Source organism: Oncorhynchus nerka, linkage group LG8 (assembly GCF_034236695.1).
Source record: "Oncorhynchus nerka isolate Pitt River linkage group LG8, Oner_Uvic_2.0, whole genome shotgun sequence".
Lineage (NCBI taxonomy): Eukaryota > Metazoa > Chordata > Actinopteri > Salmoniformes > Salmonidae > Oncorhynchus > Oncorhynchus nerka.
Window position 1 is genome coordinate 17,512,329 of NC_088403.1, and position 27,753 is coordinate 17,540,081.

General features: G+C 42.1%; 1 protein-coding gene across 8 annotated transcripts in view; it reads right to left on the reverse strand.

The window, feature by feature from the left end:
• The window catches only part of atp2b1a (ATPase plasma membrane Ca2+ transporting 1a), an 81,863-nt gene extending 63,135 nt beyond the window's left edge, over positions 1 to 18,728 (reverse strand). For 6 of the 8 annotated variants that reach the window (XM_065021464.1, XM_065021462.1, XM_065021463.1 and 3 more), the window contains exons 1-2: positions 18,627 to 18,728; positions 3,469 to 3,918 (exon numbers count right to left, since the gene is read on the reverse strand). In XM_065021464.1, coding sequence (XP_064877536.1) covers positions 3,469 to 3,655 — 187 coding nt within the window. In that variant the 5' untranslated portion in view covers positions 3,656 to 3,918; positions 18,627 to 18,728. Of the gene's footprint in view, positions 1 to 3,468; positions 3,919 to 18,541 lie in introns of all 8 variants that reach the window. The other 2 variants (XM_065021461.1, XM_065021460.1) reach the window with 2 other exon arrangements.
• Positions 18,729 to 27,753: the final 9,025 nt, after the last annotated feature.

The following is a 27,753-nucleotide window of genomic DNA, read 5'->3' on the forward strand; positions in this document are numbered from 1 at the left end:
TCTTAAACAGAAGAATATGGTTAAGGGACAGAAGAACAGTCTGTTCAGTGCTGAAATAATAGTGGGAAACATCCTTGGGAATTATGTTACTGGCTCTAGTAAAAGGAAAAAGATGGTGGTTACAGTGTAGAAAATAGCCTTGTGGAGGTCTGTACATATAGTATTCTGGCCTAAATATAGTGACATTCAAGGGTTATAGGAAGGCCTGCTCCCTTTAAAATAAAATGTCAATGCTGTCCCTAGTAATACTGTAACCAGTAAAGAAAGCATATTTTCCAAATAAAAGCTGGAAGTGGACAAAAGATTAGTTTAAGTACTGGGATTTAGAATGGAGAAATGGCCTACTAACTAATTAGCAATCCTCTTTCGATTGTCAAGCTGGCAGTAATCTTAAATGACGGCTTCATTTCCTGGGCCAATAGTGAATGAGCTGATTGAAATACATGTGTTAAAAACTCTGGGCCACCCAGCCTAGTAGTGGAGCTGCTGCACTGCACACGCTGTGGAGGAAACAATGTGGAGCTATTCTAGCTTATCAGGGGCAGGGTGTCATGTCAGAATGTCCCCAATTCAATTGTCACATTCTGATTGTTTTGACTGTGTTCTGATCGATTGTGACATGTACATTTCTCTGAGCCTGAAAATTGTCACAGTTCAATAATTGCACGCGCGTCTGCTTAGGTGGATGGCTGTGCTTGTGCTGATGTCTCTCATTTACATTTACATTTAAGTCATTTAGCAGACGCTCTTATCCAGAGCGACTTACAAATTGGTGCTTTCACCTTATGACATCCAGTGGAGCAGCCACTTTACAATAGTGCATCTAGGTCTTTTAAGGGGGGGGGAGGGAGGGGGGAGGGGGAAGGATTACTTTATCCTATCCTAGGTATTCCTTAAAGAGGTGGGGTTTCAGGTGTCTCCGGAAGGTGGTGATTGACTCCGCTGTCTCTCCACCCCCTCAATTAGCTAGCTAGCATAATTCGTGGTCAAGCTGATGGAGATGGCTTGGTTGTCAGAGGTGTGCAGTTGTAGCTTGTTTGTATAGCTAAATAAACCCGTAGCTAGCTAATTAAGGCCGAGGGGGTGGAAGAGACAGCCGCACGAGCTCAGCCATCCACATAAGCAGACGTGCATGCAATTATTGAACTGTGACAATTTTCAGGATGTGAGAAATTTTACAAAATGACGTCACAATCGAGTAGAACAGTCAGAGCAATCAGAAAGTGAAAAGGAGAATTGGGAAATGTTTTACATGACACAGGGAAGGGCACTACTACAACAAGACAGATAACCCTACCTGATCGGACCCTCGCTTATCCTTAATAAAACACCAACTGTCATGACTACTTACACTAAATTGTCTCTAGCTAGCATACAGTACCAGTCAAAAGTTGACACCTACTGGTTTGGTTACTACATGATTCCATATGTGTTATTTCATAGTGCTGAGGTCTTCACTATTATTCTACAATGTAGAAAATAGTACAAATTTAAAAAAATCTTCAATGTGTAGGTGTGTCCAAAATTTTGACTGGTACCGTAGATCAAGACAAAATAAATCGACCAACCACAATATCATACAAGGCATGGCCCTGTACAGATCCCCTGCTTTATCATTACAAGTTCTACAAATCTTACAATTCACCAAAAATTCCCAAACACAAAGTGCTCAACAAATCCTTGCAATTGACACATGTACATTAACACCCCAGTTGGAGCCTTACTCTAGCACTTTGGCATGGAGCTGGCAGAACAGAATCCAGCTATGACTAGGCCTATATACTTCTGGCTGTTGATGGTCTTGTTTCAATACTCACTGAATAAAGGGCAGGAGAGGACACGTACCATAACGGACTGATCTAGGACATGTGGGATCATTCAAGCCTCAAGTATGAGCAGCCTTTCTGTTTGGCATTTCAACCGGTTGACACAGATGCTCAGTTTAGACGATGATCATTGTAAATTTGCTACTGGCACCGACACTGTATATAGATCACATTCTCTTGTTTTGTTTTTTTACTTTCTTATATCTCACATTTATTTTTTAGTTAAACTATTTTGATATTGAATACTGCACTGCTGGGAAGGTGCAATATTTTAACTTGAATAAAACAATGAGTTTTTAAGTGAGCGAGTGAGGCTTTTCCTTTTTTTTTTAAATGTCAGCTATGAAAATTATTATTATTATTTTTTTTATGGATGAGATGGGGCAACCTTTGTCCAAATCATTGAAATATTGTATATACTATTATACAAACCTATCTGATGTTCAAACCGACAAACCCCTGTGCCACATCTGAAGTTCAAACCAACAAATGAATGTGGCACAGGGGTTTGTAGAACCTACAAACAGATGTGGTACAGGCCATTCACTACTAGTACTGAAACAGTGCAGGGCACTGACTGTGGTGGATATGCAGTGCCATTTTAATCTTGGATCAAACAGAAAATCCCCTCCCCCAAGAGTTCACTCCAGGTCATGCTAGCGATTAGGCACAACAACTTCTATGTGGAGACTGGAGAGAGAGCAGTAAACCAATGTATGCAGGAGAGGTTCTACACAGGCAAGTCCCTGATGTAAAGTGACTCTGCACTTTTTCCACACACTTGGCATGGCCAGATCTGCTGAGTGAACAGAGAGGATCAGCGCCTACACACACAAACACAGGCAGGATATAAAGCAGACAACATGGAACGTCCCTGAGGAACGGAACAGTGGTGCTGCTTACCCGCCTTTTAAAAATAGGATAAATATTGCATTGGTGGTAGGGACTAATATACACACACACTTTAAAAAGCAGTGGCATTTTTCTAGATTAGCTGCTACAGGGAGCGAGACATTGCTGGGGAGAGCCCTGAAAGACCTGAGCCCTGGCTACAGCAGGAAGGAACTCTCGGACAGACTCTGGTAATGCGTTTTCAACCCTCGTCTCCAGGGCATGGCGAAAGGGGGATAAAAGCATGCCATGCTGCTGGAGAGAGGCAGAGCAGAATGGAACAGGCCAGCAGACCAGTTCCGGAGATGAGCTCATGTCTTGCCCACACCACAACGTTAAACCAGTTACTAGCCGCGCACACCATCCTGTCCTGTCCCCACATGTGGAACATTGACCTGCAGAGTCTGGTACTGTGCCCAGGCAGGCAGCTGGTCTGTCTGAAGCCTCCCTCCACACACCAGAGGTGAAAAAAGAGAGCGAGAGATACACAAACCCAGGAATAGCTCAGTGCCACCGTCCCCCCGGCCACCTGTCTACTAGGACACCAGCTTTCCAAGGAAGTGATGTCAAGGTGCTGTGGATGACATGGCCCAATGACATGCTTGCCAAGCAATGCATTTTTGCCATGAAACACTTTCATAACCACACGTATCACTAGCATTCACAACTAGCATTCAAGAACAACAGATCTAATCCAAATTAAGAGTGATGAAGGTGTATTGGTTGAGAAATAGAATGAGGCGGTATCTACCGTCTACAGGTGACGTTTTCAATCGGGTGCAGAGTCCTTGAACGTCCCCATAACTTTCCCCGATTTTGCCTATTGCCTCTGCCCCCCGCAGTTCCATGAGCGACCGCAGATCCTTTAGCGAGCAGCCAAAGTCCCCATGGTGGTTGGCCGTGGAGTTCTTCACTCCGCTGTAGGAGTTGTTTGCCATAATGTCCCTCTGCGTGCGCACCGTCGGCTACGGTGAATAATGGCGTCCCAAAGGGAGAGCTAAAATCCTCAGCGAGCGAGCCCAGCAGTAGTTCCCATAAACAGTTACAAGTCCTTCAGAGGATGATGGTGGTGAAATGAGGAGACTCCAGGTAGAAGGACTTGGACAGATCAAAATCCATTTCCCTCAGACCGTGGCCCTATTCTTTCATGTTGACCGAGGTTCACACACACAGACTCAGAGAGAAGACAGCATTCGAGGATCTGAAAGAAGAGGAAACGTACATTTGGTCATTCAGAATTCAAATGGCATGTTTAATTTCAATAATATACTAGCACTTATGAAAAAGTCACAAGGCAACACACTGATGATATAATCCAAACTATCAGGTAAAGATGCTTGTAGTCGTTCACTTCACAGCACCACTGAAAATAGACTGTAGGAACCACAGGTCACTGGCAAAGACTCAACTTGAAATGCTATCCTTTTGAAGAGAAAATGTTATACTTATTTGAGGCACACCGCCGTGGGAAGCAGTCAGCCATTTAAACTCATGGACAGACAGGGCTGACATGTTATTCAACATTAGTATTTTCCTTGAGCCCTATGACAAATGTGCATAAAGGCGGAAGAATTCAGATATGACATCGTTTTAGCACTATCCACTAAGTTTGAACCATATCGCCCGCCGTAGTTAAAGTGCTAATAAATCAGAACAAATCCCCTTTCGATTTTTTTAAATGACCGGCAACTTGAAGCAACAATTTGGATTATGTCTACTCTGCTAATATCCATTAAAAAAACGGACAAAAAAAGACTTTGCACTATTGAGCAATAGTGCAAACTTAGCAAAACAAGTGATTTGTGGTAAGTGTATGAGGGCCACCATCTTTATGCACATCCGCTATTCAGTAATTGCCTTACTGTTAGGTATCAATTTGGCTGCCGACTAACTGACCCTCATTAACTGATTAACAAACGGTTACATTTTTCACAAATAGTAAAATGTGACAGAAAATACTATCAGAGATCTTTATATAATGACGAGAAGCTTATTTCAGCACCCTAACAAAAAGGCAGTCGTCCCAAGGCTGGAAGGCAGGCGACAGAAATGCATTGGGCTTGTTTTGATAAGATTCTGGCGAGAGCTGAACCTCTCACTTAGCCTCTTCCTCTCTGATACAAGGACCGGACATTTTTCATTAAGAGCCTAATGGAAACATGTAATAATAGCAAGCCTATTGTGTTAGTCAAAATGCTATAGCCTTTATTTGAACATGCAACTCCTGTAATGTAGCAGCTAATAAGTCATTTTAAAACATTTGCCAAAATGCAATTAGCTGGAAAGCAGCGTTCTAAACAGCACGCCTAATGCGAGAGTCGTTCCATATGTGACAGAGATCAACATATCAGAAACTTAGAAAGAAGGGGACAATATATAACAACGACAAGGATGAGTTGCTTTTACGATTGTGCCGTCGGCTTCCGGACAATGAAAGAAAGTCTATATGAAAACCAATAGAACAGGAGAGAAATGCTGGTTAATGGCATCAGGAAGTCTTTATAAACTAATTGCCTCCACGTTTCTATGGATGGATTTTCGCAAGGCTACTTTGAAGCAAGGTAAGACATGCCTCATTATTTGAAGTCAAATGTTAACTTTCAGATAATTACGGCCTCAAGTTCACATTGCAAAGTGGTGGGTGACGCACTGATAGCCTGCCTACCGTTGATGATAGCCTATGCACTCAAATGGCAAATGGGAGACGCACTTTAATTACGAGTTGAAATTGATCAAAGTTTAAACACGCGATTGCATGTAGAATATTTATTTGTTGCGCTTTGTTGACTGGGCTTACAAAAGCACGTTTCACTCCAGTGAGGAGCTACTCTGGCGCTCTCTGACAGGTTGTAAGATATTTTTTTTTGTCTCTGTCTGTTCAGTGAGTTCTCATTGGCAAACAATATTTCTTTCAGTTGCTACCGCTTCCACTGGATGTCACCAGCTTTGGAATTTGGTTGAGGTTATTCATTTGTGCAATGAAGAAGTACGGCCATCTAGGAACTGCGTAACACTGTTGAGAGTTGCGCAAGACTTGAAAAGTAGCTTGGTTTGTTGTCTTCCTGTATTGAACACAGATAGACCCGTCTTCAATTTGATCGATTATTAACATTTAAAAATACCTAAAGTTGTAGTATTACAAAAGTAGTTTGAAATATTTTGGCAAAGTTTATAGGCAACTTTAAAATATTTTGTAGTGACGTTGCGCATTTTGGAAGCTGTTTTTTTCTGGATCAAACGCGCCAAATAAATGGACATTTTGGATATACATGGCCGGAATTAATCGAACAAAAGGACCAATTGTGATGTTTATGGGACATATTGGAGTGCCAACAAAAGAAGCTCGTCAAAAGGTAAGGCATGTTTTATATTTTATTTCTGCGTTTTGTGTAGCGCCTGCACGGTTGAAATATGCTACCCTCTTTGTTTACTGTTGTGCTATCATCAGATAATAGCTTCTTATGCTTTCGCCGAAAAGCCTTTTTAAAATCTGACATGTTGGCTGGATTCACAACGAGTGTAGCTTTAATTGAGTATCTTACGTGTGATTTAATGAAAGTTTGATTTTTATATACATTTATTTGAATTTGCAGTGCTGCATTTTCCCTGGCTTTTGGCCAAGTGGGATGCAAGCGTCCCCTATACCATAAGAAGATAAGAACACATTCTTATTTTCAATGACGGCCTAGGAACGGTGGGTTAACTGCCTTGTTCAGGGGCAGAATGACAGATTTTTACTTTGTCAGCTCGGGGATTCGATCTTGCAACCTTACAGTTTTACTAGTCCAACGCTCTAACCACCTGCCTTACATTGCACTCCACGAGGAGCCTGCCTGTTATGCGAATGCAGTAAGAAGCCAAGGTAAGTTGCTAGCTAGCATTAAACTTATCTTATAAAAACCAATCATAATCACTAGTTAACTACACATGGTTGATGATATTAGTAGTTTATCTAGCGTGTCCTGCGTTGCATATAATCGATGTAGTGCGCATTCGTTAAAAAGGACTGTCGTTGCTCCAACGTGTACCTAACCATAAACATCAATGCCTTAAAATCAATACACAAGTATATATTTTTAAACCTGCATATTTAGTTAATATTGTCTGCTAACATTAATTTATTTTAACTAGGGTAATTGTGTCACTTCTCTTGCAACAGAGTCAGGGTATATGCAGCAGTTTGGGCCGCCTGGCTCGTTGCGAACTAATTTGCCAGAACTTTACTTAATTATGACATAACATTGCACAACCTTCAATGTAACAGGAATATTTAGACTTATGGATGCCACCCGTTAGATAAAATACGGAATGGTTCCGTATTTCACTGAAAGAATAAACGTTTCGTTTTCGAAATTATAGTTTACGGATTCGACCATATTAATGACCAAAGGCTCGTATTTCTGTGTGTTATGTTATAATTAAGTCTATGATTTGATAGAGCAGTCTGACTGAGCGGTGGTAGGCAGCAGCAGGCTCATAAGCATTCATTCAAACAGCACTTTTGTGCGTTTTGCCAGCAGCTCTTAGCAATGCTTCAAGCATTGAGCTGTTTATGACTTCAAGCCTATCAACTCCCGAGATTAGGCTGGTGTAACCGATGTGAAATGGCTAGCTAGTTAGCGGGGTGCGCACTAATAGCGTTTCAATTGGTGAGGTCATTCGCTCTGAGACTTGGGGTAGTTGTTCCCCTTGCTCTGCAAGGGCCGCAGCTTTGTGGAGCGATGGGTAACGATGCTTCGAGGGTGGCTGTTGTCGAACAGCTATACTGTTACACTGGCAATACTAAAGTGCCTACAAGAACATCCCATAGTCAAACGTATATGAAATACAAATGGTGTAGAGAGAAATAGTCCTTTCTACAACCTAAAACTTCTTACCTGGGGATATTGAAGACTCATGTTAAAAGGAACCACCAGCTACCCTGGGCGGCAGGGTAGCCTAGTGGTTAGAGCGTTGGACTAGTAACCGGAAGGTTGCGAGTTCAAACCCCCGAGCTGACAAGGTAAAAATCTGTCGTTCTGCCACTGAACAGGCAGTTAACCCACTGTTCCCAGGCCGTCATTGAAAATAAGAATGTGTTCTTAACTGACTTGCCTGGTTAATTAAAGGTAAAATAAAAAAAATATGTTCTCATGTTCTGAGCAAGGAACTTAAACGTTAGCTTTTTTTACATGGCACATATTGCACTTGTACTTTCTTCTCCAACACTTTGTTTTTGCATTATTTAAACCAAATTGAACAGGTTTCATTATTTATTTAAGGGTAAATTGATTTTATTGATGTATTAAAGTTAAAATAAGTGTTCATTCAGTATTGTTGTACTTGTCATTATTACAAAGAAAAAATTAACAAAAATGTTAATTAATTAAAATAATAATAATAATTTTAAAAATTAAATTAAATAAAATTAATATAAAAAAAATTGGCCGATTTATCGGTATCAGCTTTTTTTGGTCCTCTAATAATTGATATCGGTATCGTCGTTGAAAAATCATAATCGGTCGACCTCTACTATAAACCCCACGAGAAGCACAGGCAGACAGATGTAGGTGGTCACTACAATAAAAGCAGAGCCAAACTAAATGTATTGTAGTTCATTGATCATTTATGTACCAACGCACATGTAGAGTTCTATAGTCTATTCAACTGGTATACAAGTCAAAACCAGAGCATTTCACTTAGCCTAACTGGAATTACTGCAAGAATTATAACTCATGAAACGCCCAGCTTCCTCCCACAGTGTTTGGTGCTTAATGTGAAGTAGCTATATAGGAGAAATACCTCCTCTGGAGGTAGGAAGGGTTATCTCCATTTCCAGAGTCCATCATCAAAATGTCCCTGCTACACTTATTTCAGTTGTGCAATTAAAAACCATTTGACATTCAGTGTCCCCACTTTGGCTAGTGGCGATTCATTGGGAGATGGGGCTGGCGCTCACTGAATGATCATCTCAGAAAAAGCTCCTTTTTAATCTAATTAGACAATCTCTGGCATCATCTGGGAGATCCAGTCTCTGCTCTGCTGACCAAAGTGAAGAATAAAGCACAGCAGTCGTCAGCCTGTTTTAAGGACGATGTAATTTGGATTCATTTCTTAGAATCACCACAAGGAAAGGTGCCATGTTCGAAGCGGGGAGAGGGATGCACCGGAATAAGGAAGTCAAAAAACATCAGGAAAGATGACATGTAAAAGGCAGCTTGTATGGAAAGACCATTCAAATTGGCAATGATGAAAATGACCCAACCTATATTGTCTCAAGGTTAAAATAGGACAGTGAATCCCCTAGGGCAGTGGTTCTCAAACTTCTACTCTGCAAAATAAAATAACTTTTCAAAAATGTGTTATAGCCCTGAACTAGCACACCTAGTCAAGTTGGAATCAGGTGTGCTCGCTCTGGAATAGATCAAATACATGGAACAGCTGGGGGTCCCAAAGGAGAGATTTTAGAATCACTGCTCTAGAGGAATTTACCACTGTAAGGCAGGCGGGGGAATCACTTCCTACTCCCTCTCTCAAAGAGGTCACCAGCTGGGAAGTCGGTTTTATTCACTGTCTACATTAGTGTCTGGGTGTAACAATGAACTGAATGAGAGAAAAAGTAGTGAGCACGCTTCCCTTTTTCAAGTCAGATCGGGAACATAATACTCATAACTGCATCTGCATTGGGCCAAAATCCCTGCATATTCTAAGATGCCCAGAAAAGAGTGCTTTAATGAGGGCACGAATGTGGTACATTCACACAAGTGAAAAATGTAATTTCAGTAACTGGACAAATGAGAGCAACCCAACGAACCCACTACTTTCAGACTTGTTTTTGAGAAACTATTTGGTCACGTGTCAATTCTATTTGGAGCCATCTGCCATGGAAAATGGACAGGATTTATTATTCTTTACACAACATAATTGCAGGGCTGGTTGCAATTCTGAGGTGACATAAAATCTCATTTGAGAGGGAAATACCCCTTTTGCTGGCCACAAGTTTGGGGTGAGGTTGAAACGTACACAGAGGTTTCCACCAAAATATTTCATGTGGTAGTGTTTTTTATAGTTGTGAGATGTGCAAAAACACAAAGTGAAACTTTTTACCGTTGCCTAAGTAGAATTTGTGCTCTAATTTTAGTGTGGCCCATTTAGACAAGGAGGGTTGCAGTTCCTTATTGAAACTCTGGCAACTTGCATTCTGCCTGACAGGAACATCTTGACAGGCATCTTTCCACAAATTCAAGTGAATTAGACAAATTCAAGTGAATTTCAACTGTGGCCCAGATGACTTACCATATTAACTTGCCTATTGCGGTGTGTGACTCTCTCAATGTGTTTTCTCCCCCCTAAATGGTCCTCTAAAAATGGTTGGCATATTTGAGTTGCCCTCAGCACCCAGCGAACACACATGTTCAACCCCAAAGTAATGGAGGCGGCCAGGCTCCATTTCCCTTGTCCTCACATCTCATGCTCTGAGCCTGTCCCCCTGCGAGCGTCTGCACCACCAAGATGAAGGAAGTGCCAACATTTGCTGAGCGGTGACAGTTTCAGGTTGCGGAACAGATCACATGTCACAACAGTGGAAAATCATTGTGATTGGATCACCGAGCTAACAGCCGGCATGGTATGGTTGAACAATGATAGGAGCGAGGTTAACTCTTTGTGTACAAAAACAGCAAAACCCTTACTAAGTAAGAGAAGACCAAAGAAATCTATTGGGGTTTCACTTAGAACCGTATACGAAGTTGTTTGTCATAAAAAAGCTCAGCGGTTATTCCTTTCCAGGGAGCAGAAAATGAGATGTAACAGACCTCTATAGCCAAACGGTGCAAATGTTACCTGTTGATGGACTTTCAAGCAATTCTCCCCAAACTAAGGAAACCCTCTTGGTCATGGTTGGCACTTTGAACCCCTCTACATGCCAACTTACTCGTTGTGAGTCAAGGACAGCCATTCCAGGGATCCCTCTGCTATGGTCTTGCTACTGCAGATGGGGTTATTTTTAGCATCCTACAGACTACCCCTCCCTGTCCCCATTCCCCACTCTGGCCCCTGCTGAAGTGGGTCAGGGCGTGTAAATGTGGAGGGTACAAAGCAGAGGCAGGCACCCAGCCTTACTCATGTCATGCAGCATGGCTCAGTGCTATCAGCGGGCCACTTCACACCAGAGACTGGGCACTTCTCTACTCTGTGTTCTACATGACCAGCCTGCCAATTCACGACACCATGCAGAGGTGTCCCCGCCCGGCGTCAACTCTACGACACACTTCCTCTTCCCAGTGCTCTTCTGCTCATTTAATCAAGATTTGTGATGGTCTCTTGGGGGACATTTAAAAATCGTCCTTTGCATCTCCACTTTCCCTTCTGTACAAGCAAATGGAATAAATTGAGCCTCTTCAGAGTTTTTAAAGGGAATAGGGGTAGATTTATTGAGGCTATGGTTTTATTTAACTTGTATGTCCTTCATTTTCAAGAGCAAGCCATCTTTGAAGTTGAGAGCCTTTGCTCTCCTTTTTTTAACTGACTCTGCTGGGCAGCTCCACAGCATGAGGTAGGGGGTATAACATATTTTACGATATCCTGGTATTGATGCATGGACCAGTTTGGGTTTTTACTTTACGTTCTATAAACAGGTTTTGAATGTTTGATTTGTTAAATGTGATATGCCGTGTGTAATGTCCATTTTGATAGTTTACTCCGCTACTTGAGTCATCTCTCTCCGGCAGCACTTTCCACACAGGCATAGCACCACCCCGTCACTCAAGGAGCGCATTTGTTGCTGCTTGACCAGAGACACTAGCAACCTAGAATTACACGTAGTTTGTCTTTTCTTAGCAAGTTGGGCCTAAATCATTTTGGCTGGCTAGCTAATAAATGTACTGGGTCAAAGCAAACTTAACAAGCTTTACAGCCTGATAATACAAGTGATGGTGTAGATCTAAATCCTCATGTTGCTTGTGCAACAGTATCTTCTAAATCAAAGAGGTATACGTGAAGCATGAATATGTTAGCTACGCGAAGTAGCTAAGCTAAGAGAAATCATTCAATGTAGCCAAAGAATACAGGGTCCCCTAGGAAACACTTATCAACACTTGGTTCCAACCGTATTTAAATAACTCCTACCTGGCATTGTCATACTAAACACTGTAATCAAAGTGCCCACTATTATATTCCAACTATAGAATTATATAAATATGTTTTACTCTAAATAGCAAGTGAAATCGCAACATATGGTTAAAAATAAGGCCTAAATGTTTTGCCCATGTCGTGCAGCCCTACATGGCAGTGTAGAAATGATCTCAAATGGATGCAAGAAATGCAACAAAAATATTTTAGTTGAATTGAACTGTATAAAATAATCAGAATGGAGAAAGAGCTATTGAAATATCTTAGAAAGTTTGTTTCCACCATAGGGTCACGCACTACTCATAAAGCAAATTCAGAACTTGTATAATTCTAAAACATTAAATACCGTAAAAAATGTGAGTGGAAAAAACATATGATATTTTGCCATATCGCCCAGCCCTAGACTAAGGTCATGCTGCCCTGACATTTACTACCATTGTGTGACCAGCTGCCCCCACTATTTCTGATTCGTCATGGGGTTTCCTCCTATTTAGGTAAAATGTTGTGCTCCTTGATTGGGTTTAAGCAAATATGCTGGGGGAGTCAATTGAGATTGTAGCCTACAGATTAAAAATGCATTTACCAAGCTAATTTCAAACAAAATAAGATTGTATGCATGTGTCTCTCTAGGCTATCCAACAGGACCGTTTTCTTATATGCAGACTGACACAGGCCTACTAACTAACTATGACACAAATACATACAGTACCAGTCAAGTTTGGACACACCTACTCATTTCAGGGTTTTATTTTTTACATTGTAGAATAATAGTGAAGATATCAAAACTATGAACACATATGGAATCAAGTAGTATCCAAAAAAAGTATTAAACAAATTAAAATATTTTATATTTAAGATTCTTCAAAGTAGCCACCCTTCGCCTTGACAGTTTTTACACTCTTGCAACCAGCTTCATGAGGTAGTCACCTGGAATGCATTTCAATTAACAGGTGTGCCTTGTTAAACGTTCATTTGTGGAATTTCTTTCCTTCTTAATGTATTTGAGCCAATCAGTTGTGTTGTGACAAGGTAGGGGTGGTATACAGAAGATAGCCCTATTTGGTAAAAGACCATGTCCATATGTCAAGAACAGCTCAAATAAGCAAAGGGAAACGACAGTCCATCATTACTTTAAGTCAGTCAATACAGAAAATTTCAAGAACTTTGAAAGTACAGTTGCAAAAACCATCAAGCGCTAGGATGAAACAGGCTCTAGTGAGGACCGCCACAGGAAAAGAAGACCCAGAATTACCTCTGCTGAAGAGGATAAGTTCATTAGAGTTGCAGCCCAAATAAGTGTTTCATAGAGTTTAAGAAAAACTTCAACATCAACTTTTCAGAGGAGACTGTGAATTAGGCCTTCATTTAATTGTATTATTATTTATTTGTTAAATGTAACCTTTATTTAACTAGGCAAATCAGTTAAGAACAAATTCTTATTTACAATGACGGGGGCAGGGTAGCCTAGTGGTTAGAGTGTTGGACTAGTAACCGGAAGATTGCAAGTTCAAACCCCCGAGCTGACAAGGTACAAATCTGTCATTTTGCCCCTAAACAGGCAGTTAACCCACTGTTCCTAGGCCGTCATTGAAAATAAGTATTTGTTCTTAACTGACTTGCCTAGTTAAATAAAGGTTAAAAAAATAAAATATTTAAAAATGACGGCCTACCCCGGCCAAACCCAGACGACGCTGGGCAAATTGTGGGCCGCCCTGTGGAACTCCCAATCACAGCCGGATGTGATACAGCCTGGATTCAAACCAGGGACTGTAGTGATGCCTCTTGTACTGAGATGCAATGCCTTAGACCGCTTCACCACTCGTGAGCGGTCTAAGGCACTGGTCGGATTGCTGCAAGAAACCACTACTAAAAAAACTTGGGCCAAACACGAGCAATGGACATTAGACTGACGGAAATTGTAAATGTCTTTGTGAGACGCAGAGTAGGTGAACGGATGATCTCTGCACTGTGAAGTATAGAGGTGGTGGTGTGATGGCCCTTTGCTGGTAACACTGTCAGTGATTTATTTAGAATTCAAGAGCAGGGCTGGGCGATATGGCCAAAATCTAATATCCAGATATAGGTCATTTCATATCCTGATAATGATATCACGATATAGCACATTTTCTGTAAATTCAATGAATAAATTGTGTATATAAAATGACCACATGTAAAGGACTATTTTTTATTACATTTTGAATTATACTCAACAAATAAAATGTATTTGCATTTGATACCTTGGGTTGAGTGTTTGCACTCTCACACGAAATGCCTGTTTCTCGACCGTGTAAATTGGGGCCATGTCTTTGCAGATGTAAGTGGTAACGGCAGCTGTTACCTCCTCCCATTTTCGTGATTCTTTGCCATATGCTGTGCCACGGGCAAAAGCCTCTTGCCATGTCTGAGTGAGGGGTTTATTTTGAGCACTAGACTTTACTTTTTGGGGTCTCATCCGTAGACTCTCTCCATACTGTTTCACATGATTTTTGTGTAGGTTGTAAGATAGTGGTGTTTGAGCCTGTTGTCGGGACCGGCCTGCGGCATATTTTGCAGGGGAGGAGGGGCGGTTTTGTGGTTCGTGTCAAACCTTTCATACCCAAACCATGACAATGCGACCAAAGTAGCCCCTCTTTTAGGTACGGTCTTCTGTGCCACGTTCACTCTTGTTTGTGTTGCAAATTTCCTTCCACACGTGTCCAATTGATAATATGAAACGATAGACATTTTTCTATCATCACACGATCTATATCGTCATACCTAATTCAAAGCACACAAAACCAGCATGGCTACCACAGCATTCTGCAGCGATACGCCATTCCATCTGGTTTGCGCTTAGTGGGACAATCTTCCTTTTTTTTTAACAGGACAATGACCCAACACACCTCCAGGCTGTGTAAGGGCTATTTGACCAAGGAGAGTGATGGAGTGCTGGTTGCTGTTGGTTACTACATGATTCCATGTGTTATTTCATAGTGAAGACATCAAAACTATTATTCTACAATGTAAATATCGCTCTATGCCAATTTGATTAAAAAGAGAACACCTGAGAATGCTGATAGAGAAGGAAATATGAGCTTGTGTGTGTTTAGACTTGGGCCTAATTGAGCCAGCATGAGTCAGACTCGACTTGCCTTTAAACCGCAGTGTGGAATATCCTTGCCCTTACAATAATATAGGAGATACGCATCGCACCAGCGTGAGTAAAAAGCAGCATTATACAATGTAGGCCTACTTAATAGTACAGCAGACTATATTGAGCTGTCCATGATAGCCTACATGGGGTTGAATGTCACCTCAGATTAATGTGACAACAGCTCCATTGCCTTTTACATAACCAATTGTGCCTTTTGCAGTAGGAGTCTCCGTTAGTAAGTTTCTATAGTAGGTCTTACAATAGTAAGACAAAAGGAGGATTATAGTAGCCATTTCTTAGATTTGATGCAGAATGTTAGATTTCCTGACAATTATAGACAATGTTCAACATGAGTGGGAAATACAGTTTAGCAGGTAGCCAGTTGAGTGAGCACAGATCAGGCAGCCCTGCCAGGGTCCATGTCCACGATGAGTCTGGGATGCAGTGTCGACAAGGCCAAATCATTACCTGGAATAGACAGCACTTTGTCCGAAACTTTGTTAAACAGGATAATTATGTTACATCATAGTACCTACCTAATCCTAATAGTACCTATTCGCTAATAAACAGGCATATTACACATGTTATACTTTGACACCTGTCTATTCTAAATGCCATCAATATTAACTACAAAGTCTACTGCTGCTCAATAATCCTAATTTACCAAGAAATGTGTTCTGACGAGAAGACTGAAATCCTATAGCTATTGTACTCAGGTAGTATCGGCCTACCGATTTAATTAGGTTAAAACCTCTGACTGAACCACAACCACTCAAAGGCCTACTTTCCAAAACAACGTAAGACCAGAGACACCAGAGACAGACTTAAAATCCTATTCAGTACTAGTATCAGACTAATAATTAGTCAGCCGATCGTGAAACTCCTCATGAATCATTGGCATAGAAATCCTATGCAATTCACAGAACATACACCTGTTTTAATAATTGAACAGGGACCACCGCTGACCAATACCATGCAAGTGAGAAGGTTTTTATTACTGTATGCTCAGTTTTACTCTGCTGCACTGCTTATGGTTCATTCCTGAATGATATACAGTTTTGGTTAAAACTACAGCCTCAGACACAGTCAAAGGTTGTTGTTTTTTATGGCCAAAATGTGTGGATCTATAAAAGGCAAATGTCTAGAAGATAGAAATCACACTCCTATTGAATGCCATGAATGTATTCAGAATGCAACGGAATCTTGATCAAATTGACAGCAGTCAGCAGAGAAGAGCAGGGACTGAGAGACTGAAAAACAGCTTCGATCTCAAGGCCATCAGACTGTTAAACAGCCACCACTAACATGGAGTGGCTGCTGCCACATGTAAAAAATGTATCACTAGCTACTTTAAAACAATGCCACTTAATATAATGTTTACATACCCTACATTACTCATCTCATATGTATATACTGCACTGGATACCATCTACTACATCTTGCATATGCTGTTCTGTACCATCACTCTTTCATATATCTTTATGTACATATTATTCATCCCTTTACACTTGGGTGTATAAAGTAGCTGTTGTGAAATTGTTAGGTTAGATTAATCATTGGTTATTACTGCATTGTCGGAACTAGAAGCACAAGCATTTCGCTACACTCACATTAACATATAACCATGTGTATGTGACAAATAAAATTTGATAACACTGATATTTCACATATCAGAACACCCTGACACCAAAAAATCTTAAAATCATATCCTACACTGATATGGGTTAAAACGTTATTTTATACAACTTGTCCAATGATCACCATACCTCTCTTACATGACTACAGCATTGTAAATTCTTCAAATATTATAGCATGTGTATTGTGGATGCATATTAATGCACATTACTAGACTTCAATACAAGCGTTGCACAGATCAATGGAATCCCCAATGTTTGCAATTTGATGACACAGATTCCCAAACGATAAGTGATCGTAATCCAGATGGTCAACCAGCAGCGTTCATTCGAAGCTCAGCATTCAGCAGAGACTAGAATGCATTGCTGGCAAAGTGCAGCACGCCGGGTGCCATTTAATAGGATAAGGACTGATCCCTTCTGTTAGACATCAAAACGTGATAGCTCGTCGCCTATCACACTGGGACCAGTACATAAGCTCTGCAATAGAAAAATATGTAGAAAATTGCCTTTGGACTATCTGTAGTCAAGGTCAAATGATTGGTTACGTTGCCTTGTCATAACGTGAACAAATAATCACGCTCGAGGTTGGTAAGCTAATGGTGGCACACTGAGCGAAAAGAAAGCATGACAGGATAATGGATCTGTCGTAGCTAGTTAGATGGATCCGCTATGGACACTGCTACAACTAAATAGATATACCGGCGGTAATGTAACTTGTTAACATTAGCTGTACTAAGATGAAATTTCGGCATCTCAGCTGGCATCCAGAGTGCATATCATCAAGCTGATATGTATGACAGGTTTCAAAGACGGAGTTCAGACAGAAGTGCTAGTAGCTAACTTAACGATGTGTTGCGGCGTAGCTACCGTTGCAAAACATGTAACGTTAAAGGTAGGTTGGCCAATGTTAGCAGCTGGTGCACTAACGCTTCACCTAGCTAGCTACAGTATATCCTTCATTTAACTGGATAACGTTAGCTGTCAGTCAGGACTGTTACCTAGCTAGCTATGTCACAAGTCAACCACTGGCTAACCAACTGACGTTAGAACCGACGAGTGCAGTGGAATAACACCATGGAATAATTTCAAGTGGAGTACCCATCGTCGTCAAGGCTTAACGTTAGGTAGCTAACCGGCAAAATTGCCAATGTAACCAAGAAAAATGTAAGGAAACTAAGGTTCATTTTCAATTGAGAAATTGTAACTTATGTATAAAATATAACAGTACCACAAAGCAACGGACGTAGACCTTTTGCGGCAAGAAAGCTAACCAAAGCGACGCTTTAACTGTTACAGGTTATTGACTCATTATGAGCACACTGCATGTGTCAAGTCAACTATTAGCCAACTAACAAGTTCAGGCGGAATAAAAAGAACCCAGCAAATAAGATTCTGAATTAATTAAATTGGAGTCCAAGTCGACCAGCATGGCTGGACTCAAATAACGTTCACGTAGCTAGCTAATTCAACAAGCTATTTCAGGCACTTGGTTATTTCAAGTCGTTTTCACCACGACTTTTGCTTCTTCTTCACTCCTTAGTACAGTAGAGGTTAGGCGTCAACCTCCACCTCCTGTCCACGAGCTCCTCCAAAGCTAGTGTCGAACCCATTTCAAAATAACGTTACACCGCTAACGTTATTTAGCTACACAACTTTTCAAACACAAAGTCACCCCGCGAGTTGTATTTTCGCACGTTACAATACATTCCATTAACTTGTCAATAAGATCCTGTTCTGGAAAACGTTAGGTAGGTTAATGTCCGAAGCAAATTGTGGTGTAAAGAACAAGAAGCTCAATGTCAGTTGTTCCATCTTCTTACCCAAATAGAAGCTAGCTTGCAAGCTAGACATGAACTCACGAGCAGCTGCACTGAGCTGGCTAACGTTTACCGTTAAGCTAAAACTGTAGTAAGGAGATAAAACCAAACCGGTTCGCTATTGCTTACCAGAATCAAAGCTTGGCTTGTGTCCATGTTGTTACTTATGGAAATATATATTTGTGTGCAAAAAAAAATCAAACGAAGTACTTACTCCGTTTTCCGAATATTACCTCTGAGACCTTCCTCTCTTTCCCTCTCCTCAGTATCTCACTACAGACTGCCCCTCTTTCCCGATCTGTAGTAAAAATCCCGCCCACTACACTGTCACAACATCGCAAGGGACATGTGATTCACGTCAGGGGGATGGGCAATAACTCCAATGTAGATCCCCATTGGCTTAACCAACATATCAGTCGCCCGTGGAAACGGTTACGTCATCAATTCCGTTCACCGATGGAGATCCTCTTGCATCCACTCTTTGCCCGGTCTTACTTTATAATAATCTGATGCGTGCAAAAATCAGTTCATACATCGTATGATTTAACCAGCATTAAATGAGCACTGACATCTGTTTATTTGTGTTTGCATCTCCCTGGCCCTGTCGGTTGTGTAGCTCCGCCCACCTTCCCGGCGGCTCATCGAACCTGACGTCATTATTTCCATGACGTCGCGATTTTTCTATGTATTCAATGCTTTAGTGTTTGATTCTTCTGCACATAAGGGTGAAGGAGCGATACAGTCGTTTGAAATGGGCTATAGAATCTGTCCATTATATTGCAGTAAAAAAAATATATATATGTATATAAATAGCACAATTCAAGTCTGAATCACAAGTACTGACTATCTGAATAGCCTACCGACACACACACAAAGCATGCATTGCATTGTACACCAAAAGCTGTTCTGAAATAGTGGCACCTTGTTCTCTTCCAACACTGCAGGACTTACTCATATTAAACATAAGGCTAAAATTTCAAAGTACAGAATACATAACATCTTGCACTAAACTTCAGCATATTACATTTTCCCACCCTGGCTCCCCAGGCTTAAGTGTCATTAAGCTGAGTTTAACAATGAAGCTCTACATTACCTCTGATTCAATCCATTGATAGTTGTTAACTTCAGATAGCGGGGTTGTTCCTGGAATGAGGGTGTGATATCAGGTTGTAAACGGGTTGATGTCACATTTCCAGAGGCACACAGGAGATGCCATGAGAGGTGCAAGAGAGCTGTGTGTGTGAGCCTCGGTGGACAAGGTCGCCCTTGAATGTGTGTGTGTACAGTACATGCACTTCTGTGTGTGTGTGGGAGTGTGTAGGTGCACGAGTGTGTGTGTGTGTGCAAGTGTGTGCGCTTGTCATTGTGTGGATGCGTGTGTGTCGGAGTGTGTGTGTGTGTCTGAGCATACATAATGCTGCATAATCTCTGCCAGACTGGCTCTATGATTATTACATCAAAACAATGCATGCAGACCTTCAACTGTGTATAGAATGTACAGTACATATTATTTGACCGGGATCCATAGCCATATATTAGCTACTCTTCACTTAATGGGTCCAATTTTTGAACACAAAAAACATTGCTGCACTTCAATTTACCGCTCTGGATTTATAAACAGGAGAAAGAAGTTGTTTAAACGTTGTGTAATTTGGACCTAAGTCTGGTAATGTTCAATCGGTAGCTCTGAATCACAAACCAGTGTTAGGGAGGAACAGAACAGAGAGAGGGGAAGGAAATGAACACAACATAAATATCTCCAGTCCTCCATTTTCAGCGTCCCTCTCATCCGTCTCTGGGACTGGGTGTCAATGACCGCTGTTGACTTGAAGTTCAAACCAGAAGCATTTCACCACAGGAGTTATGCAGCTGATATCTTTTCAAAAGTAATATGTAGGCGTCTCATGAGCCACATGAGGCAAGCAAACAAGTTTCCTTGCAGGCCTTCCAAATCTTGCGGAGCTGTGGGAAAACGCGTATCCTATTTTTATGTGTGCCAGTTTCCAGTTCTCTCCCCCTCTCTCATACACACACAGCTCAGCTTTAGAGGCTCTCATTTCGGGCTTCTCCAATTGGAGGCCTGTAGCATTGTGCCCGGCCCTCGAGCAGATGTCCCTCTAACACAGAGAGCAGAGCAATTTTGATTGGTAACATCCAAAATAGCACCCTATTCCCTATACAGTGCACTACTTTTGTCCAGGGCCCATAAGGATCTAGTCAAAAGTAGTGCACTATGTATGGAATAGGGTGCCCAGACCCTTCTCTTTCCACCACAGGGCCTAACTGTTTCACGCTATGGGTGATGATGTCGCTGGCTGCCATGGAAAAAAGAGATCCACACTTAAAATTTGATGAGGTTGAGTGCCCCCCCCCCCCCACACACACACACACACATACTGCAGAGACAAAATTAAGCATGCCCACACACACATGCTTGCCCGTCCGCCTTCCCTCACACACACACACACACACACACACAGGTGTTTTGGGACTATGAGAAAGTCATTAGGAATAGTTCATTAAAAGTTGGGTGGGTAAATCAAATAAGAGCATGATTTATTGCAGTGGAGGATGCCATCCATTCTCTGAGCGTCTTTCCGTAACATGATTTGTTCTCCCATTACTAGCAAGCTAAACAATGTTTGTAGTCGCTATTGTTTATCTAAGTATGACAGCCAATGAATTTGAATTATGCTCTGTGCTAACATTCTGCATGTTTGCTCAGTTGAGCTCACTTTAACAGACGTTAAATCCATTTAAAGACTTTGGGAATGGTCTTAATGTGCAGAAATGAACAAAATCCATTTCGCAACAGGCAATGAAGCTTATTAACTGTTCCAAGCAGGGCTTTCTGAGACAATCCAGATTGTCTGGTCATTAGAGCAATGGATAAAGACAACAAATGATTTACTTTATGAAGGGACAGTTTAAAGTGCTTTGGGCACTTTAAAATACCTTGGCTTAATTTCCTTACAATACAACACATATTACTAAATCAACTATTTAATCATTGTTGAAATAAAACATTTAAAAACCTTAAACCAGAGTTGATATTTTCAAAGGGGTTTTGGGACTTCAAGTCATAGGAATAAAATTACCCATCTAACCATCACAGAACATTGACTTGAATTAAAAGGTGTCTGGTTAGACTGTTAACTCTCCTTCCAGACTCACATTAAACATCTCCAATCCAAAATTAAATCTAGAATCGGCTTCCTATTTCGCAACAAAGCCTCCTTCACTCATACCGCCAAACATACCCTCGTAAAACTGACTATCCTACCGATCCTTGTCTTTGGCGATGTCATTTTGTCATGACTTCCGCCGAAGTTGGTCCCTCTCCTTGTGCGGGCAGTGTTCGGCGGTCGACGTCACCGGTTTTCTAGTCGCCACCGATGCACTTTTCATTTTCCATTTGTTTTGTCTTCATTGTACACACCTAGTTTCCATTCCATAATTATATGTTCCCTATTTAACCGTCTGGTTCCCCCCTTGTTTTTATGCGTGTTTGTTCGTTGGAAGTTGTCTTGTATTTTGTGAGCTGGTATATTTTTCCTTCTTGGAATATTTTGTTGTGTTTTTGAGTAAAGTTACGAGTATTACTCATCTCTGTGTCCTGCTCCTGAATCCGCCTTACCTTCTTCACCTAGACACTTGACACATTTACAAAATAGCCCCCAACACTCTACTCAGCAAACTGGATGCAGTCTATCACAGTGCCATCCGTTTTATCACCAAAGCCCCATATACTACCCACCACTGCAACCTGCATGCTCTTGTTGGCTGGCCTTCACTACATATCCGTCGCCAAACCCACTGACTCCAGGTCATCTATAAGTCTCTGCTAGGTAAAGCCCCGCCTTATCTCAGCTCACTGGTCACTATAGCAACACCCACCCATAGCACACGCTCCAGCAGGTTCAGTATATCACAAAAGTGAGTACACATTTTTGTCAATATTTGTGTATATCTTTTCATGCGACAACACTGAAGAAATGACACTTTGCTACAATGTAAAGTAGTGAGTGTACAGCTTGTATAACAGTGTAAATTTGCTGTCCCCTCAAAATAACTCAACACACAGCCATTAATGTCTAAACCGCTGGCAACAAAAGTGAGTACACCCCTAAGTGTCCAAATTGGGCCCAAAGTGCCTTAACCTTCTTGGGCATGGAGTTCACCAGAGCTTCACAGGTTGCCACTGGAGTCCTCTTCCACTCCTCCATGACGACATCACAGAGCTGGTGGATGTTAGAGACCTTGCACTCCACCTTCCGTTTGAGGATGCCCCACAGATGCTCAATAGGGTTTAGGTCTGGAGACATGCTTGGCCAGTCCATCACCTTTACCCTCAGCTTCTTTAGCAAGGCAGTGCTCGTCTTGGAGGTGTGTTTGGGGTCGTTATCATGTTGGAATAATGCCCTGCGGCCCAGTCTCCGAAGGGAGGGGATCATGCTCTGCTTCAGTATGTCACAGTACATGTTGGCATTCATGGTTCCCTCAATGAACTGTAGCTCCCCAGTGCCGGCAGCACTCATGCAGCCCCAGACTATGACACTCCCACCACCATGCTTGACTGTATGCAAGACACACTTGTCTTTGTACTCCTCACCTGGTTGCCGCCACACGCTTGACACCATCTGAACCAAATAAGTTTATCTTGGTCTCATCAGACCACCTTAGTCTGCTTGTCTTCAGCAAACTGTTTGCGGGCTTTCTTGTGCATCATCTTTAGAAGAGGCTTCCTTCTGGGACGACAGCCATGCAGACCAATTTGATGCAGTGTACGGCGTATGGTCTGAGCACTGACAGGCTGACACCCCACCCTTTCAACCTCTGCAGCAATGCTGGCAGCACTCATACATCTATTTCCCAAAGACAACCTCTGGATATGACGCTGAGCACGTGCACTCAACTTCTTTGGTCGACCATGGCGAGGCCTGTTCTGAGTGGAACCTGTCCAGTTAAACCGCTGTATGGTCTTGGCCACCGTGCTGCAGCTCAGTTTCAGGGTCTTGGCAATCTTCTTATAGCCCAGGCCATCTTTATGTAGAGCAACATTTCTTTTTTTCAGATCCTCAGAGAGTTCTTTGCCATGAGGTGCCATGTTGAACTTCCAGTGACCAGTCAGTATGAGGGAGTGTGAGAGCGATGGCACCAAATTTAACACACCTGCTCCCCAGTCACACCTGAGACCTTGTAACACTAACGAGTCACATGACACCGGGGAGGGAAAATGGCTAATTGGGCCCAATTTGGACATTTTCACTTAGGGGTGTACTCACTTTTGTTGCCAGCGGTTTAGACATTAATGGCTGTGTGTTGAGTTATTTTGAGGGGACAGCAAATTTACACTGTTATACAAGCTGTACACTCACTACTTTACATTGTAGCAAAGTGTCATTTCTTCAGTGTTGTCACATGAAAAGATATACTCAGATATTTACAAAAATGTGAGGGGTGTTTTTGATATACTGTATATTGCACTGGTTATCCTCAAAGCCAACACCTACTTTAGCTGCCTTTCCTTCCAGTTCTCTGCTGCCAATGACTGGAACAACTTGCAAAAATCTCTGAAGCTGGAATCTTATATCTCCATCTCAAACTTTAAGCATCAGCTGTCTGAGCAGCTTAACGATCACTGTACCTGTACACAGCCAATCTGTAAATTGCACACCCGACTACCTCATCCCCATATTATTACTTACCCTCTTGCTCTTTGCACCCCAGTATCTCCACTTGCACATCATCATCTGCACATCTATCACTCCAATATTAATGCTACATTGTAATTATTTTAGCCTCTAGGGCCTATTTATTGCCTACCTCGCTACTCTTCTACATTTGCACACACTGTACATAGATTTTCAGATTTTTCTTTTGTGTTATTGACTGTACATTTGTTTATGTGTAACTCTGTGTTTTTGTCGCACTGCTTTGCTTTATCTTGGCCAGGCGCAGTTGTAAATGAGAACTTGTTCTCAACTGGCCTACCTGGTTAAATAAAGGTGTAATATATTTTTTTAAATATATAAAAAAAATATCATGTCCATTCTAGTGATTCTATCCTTGTGGTTTATTTTGGGGAAACCAAACGTTTCCCAAAAGCTGAAGGCTGTATCAACCCGGTTTGGTTGATTCAGTCCCTCTGTGGAAATAGTTCTTACATTTTTCTACCTTGCATGACACTTTAAATGTCAAGTGTCATTATAAACCACTGTGCATGTTAATGTGTTCACACCCTGTGGCTAAAGATAGTGACAAACCACACCAATCTATAAAAAGAGGAAATTCTAATAAGAAACATTTCCGCATTGTATAAAGTTTGACATAATCAAATGATCTAGCAGTGAGAGACTAATCCCCAAAAGACCAAAAGATATGAGAGTCATCTACTCTAAGGTTGATATTTCAGAGAAGCCAAGCAAATATACCCAACATGGCCGCCGTCTAGGGTTTATCCTAACATAGACAGTAATTATGGGGCTCCACAGACAGACATTGGAGTGAGAAAGCAGATGAATAGCCTAATTATGGGTTAAAAAGAACAACGTGTAGCAGGTGGCATTGTGCGTTTTTGGTTCCAGGCACATGGAGAGAGTGAACTTGGTAGCAGACCTCTTAGTGTCTTATCACATTTTGTGATACTACTGGGAGTTGATAAGGGGAAAGGGGGAAACCTAGTCAGTTGCACAACTGAATGCATTCAACCAAAATGTGTCTTCCGCATTTAACCCAACCCCTCTGAAACAGAGATCTACTGGGATCTACTGTAGGACTACACAGGTAACAATACACTTAGGGAAATGTGAAAGTACGATAGCAAATCGGGAAGAGAGATAGAAAATGTAGGCTTGACTACTACCATCATATAAAAGATAGATATACCTCCCGTTTGCTGTGCTGAACATGTTTCACCGAAACACATGACAGTGGCTCATTATCCCATCCACTCATGTACAGTAACGCTCTCCAGTCATGTTACCATTGATCGATGTTGAGAAAGCGGAAAGTGTGAACGTGGAAATTGCCAGGGTTCCTATCTGTCAGGACATGCTGTGTTATGACTTCCTGTGGTCACCAATCTTTCTCCATGACTTTTGTTTCTTGAAACAGACCTTTGTTTCCGTTCGCTCAGCACATTGGCAGGGCAACTTCCTTATTTTAGAGTGACTGGAGAGAGAGGGAGAGAGAGGGAGAGAGAGGGAGAGAGAGGGAGAGAGGGAGGGAAAGAAGACAAATCTGTCAAAAATGAAATAGACACAAACATTTGAATAGATACCCTACTTTTGTGTGTTAATATACTGGCATTAACACAAAGCATGAATGTGGCTTTGGCCCCATCACACCCAAGGCTAATATAAGGATAGTATGAACAGAAATGTTGCAAGTCTGATGTAGAAGAGAAGCAGATATTTCGTTTTTTTGTAAAAACATCCATTGATATAAACATAGATGGCATTGATAAGGTCCAAGTTGATGTGTTGAATTTCATCGCAGAATAAAGTCGTGTTCAACAACAGAGTGGATGCAATTACATGTCACACCTACATCTCCCCTATCTAAAGGACATAGAGGATTTGGTATTAAGAGGGTAGTGGTCATCAGCGTAGGACTGACTGTGCCTCAGCCCCGGCCAGTACTTAAGACAGTGTCTATATTATCAGACATTGTCTGTGTCCCAAATGGCTCCCTATTCCCTACATAGTGCACTTATTTTCACCAGAGCCCTATGCACGCTGTTCCCTATATAGTGCACTACGTTTGATAGATAATTTAGAGTAATATGTAGGGAATAGGGTGCCATTTAGGGTGCTGTCAAGGTTTATATCAAGGCATGTTGTTTGGTGGCCCACAGATCTTAATGAGAAACACTCATTCCATCAAGCATATCATCAGCCTGCCATAATTACCGTAATCACATTTTCCTAAAATCCGAGAAGGAGCAAACATGGGTTAGTGTGGTCTAGAGCTCCCAATTACCTCCACAAAGAACACACATACACTGCTGACACGGCAAAAGACGAGCAACGACAGCCCCCATATTTTCCACCAAGAGAAGTAGCAGTGGCCAAAACAGACACAGACACGTAGGTACACACACACAAGGGCGACCTTGTCCCGCGAGGCTCACACACACCACGACCCTCAGAGCCCAAAGCCGGTGTGAGGCAGTAGTGTTAACTGCCTCACACCGGTTAGCTAGTGTAACAGTTAAGTTTCCGTCCCTCTCCTCACCCCTACCTGGGCTCGAACCAGGGACCCTCTGCACACATCAACAACAGCCACCCTCGAAGCATCATTACCCAGCGCTCCACAAAAGCCGCAGCCCTTGCAGAGCAAGGGGAACAACTACTTCAAGGTCTCAGGGCGAGTGACGTCACCGATTGAAACGCTATTAGCGCGCACCCCGCTAACTAGCTAACCATTTCATATCGGTTACATGAGCACAGGGTTAGGGGAGACAAAAGTGAAACGAGAGGTAGAGAGAGAGAAAGAGAGGGATAGAGAGGGGGAAAGAGAGAAAGAGAGGGATAGATAGGGGTAAAGAGAGGGATAGAGAGGGGGATAGAGAGGGGGAAAGAAAGGGGTAGAGAGGGGGAGAGGGAAGGGGGAAAGAGAGGGAAAGAGAGATAGAGAGGGAAAGAGAGGGATAGAGAGAGAGAGAGAGAGGGATAGAGAGAGAGAAAGAGGGGGAAAGGGAGGGATAGAGATGGGGAAAGGGGGGGATAGAGAGGGGGAAAGGGAGGGATAGAGAGGGGGAACGGGGGGGGGGTTGTCCTGGTTATGTTTATGTTTCCGACTACTCCTGGAATTTACAGCAGCAGCCATTGACTAGGGCAATACAGCAACAGAGATGTGAACAGCCCTGCTAGACCCTGAGCTGCAGTGGAGCTGTGGAGAGAGAGGGAGAGGGAGAGAGAAAGAAAGGGAAAGAGAGAGCAGAGAGAGAGAGAGAGAGAGAGAGAAAGGGAAAGAGAGTGAGAGAGCAGAGAGAGAGAGAGAAAGGGAAAGAGAGAGCAGAGAGAGAGAGAGACAGACATTTAAGTCATTTAGCAGACGCTCTTATCCAGAGCGACTTACAAATTGGTGCATTCACCTTATGACATCCAGTGGAACAGCCACTTTACAATAGTGCATCTAAATATTTTAAGGGGGGGTGAGAAGGATTACTTTATCCTATCCTAGGTATTCCTTAAAGAGGTGGGGTTTCAGGTGTCTCCGGAAGGTGGTGATTGACTCCGCTGTCCTGGCGTCGTGAGGGAGTTTGTTCCACCATTGGGGGGCCAGAGCAGCGAACAGTTTTGACTGGGCTGAGCGGGAACTGTACTTCCTCAGTG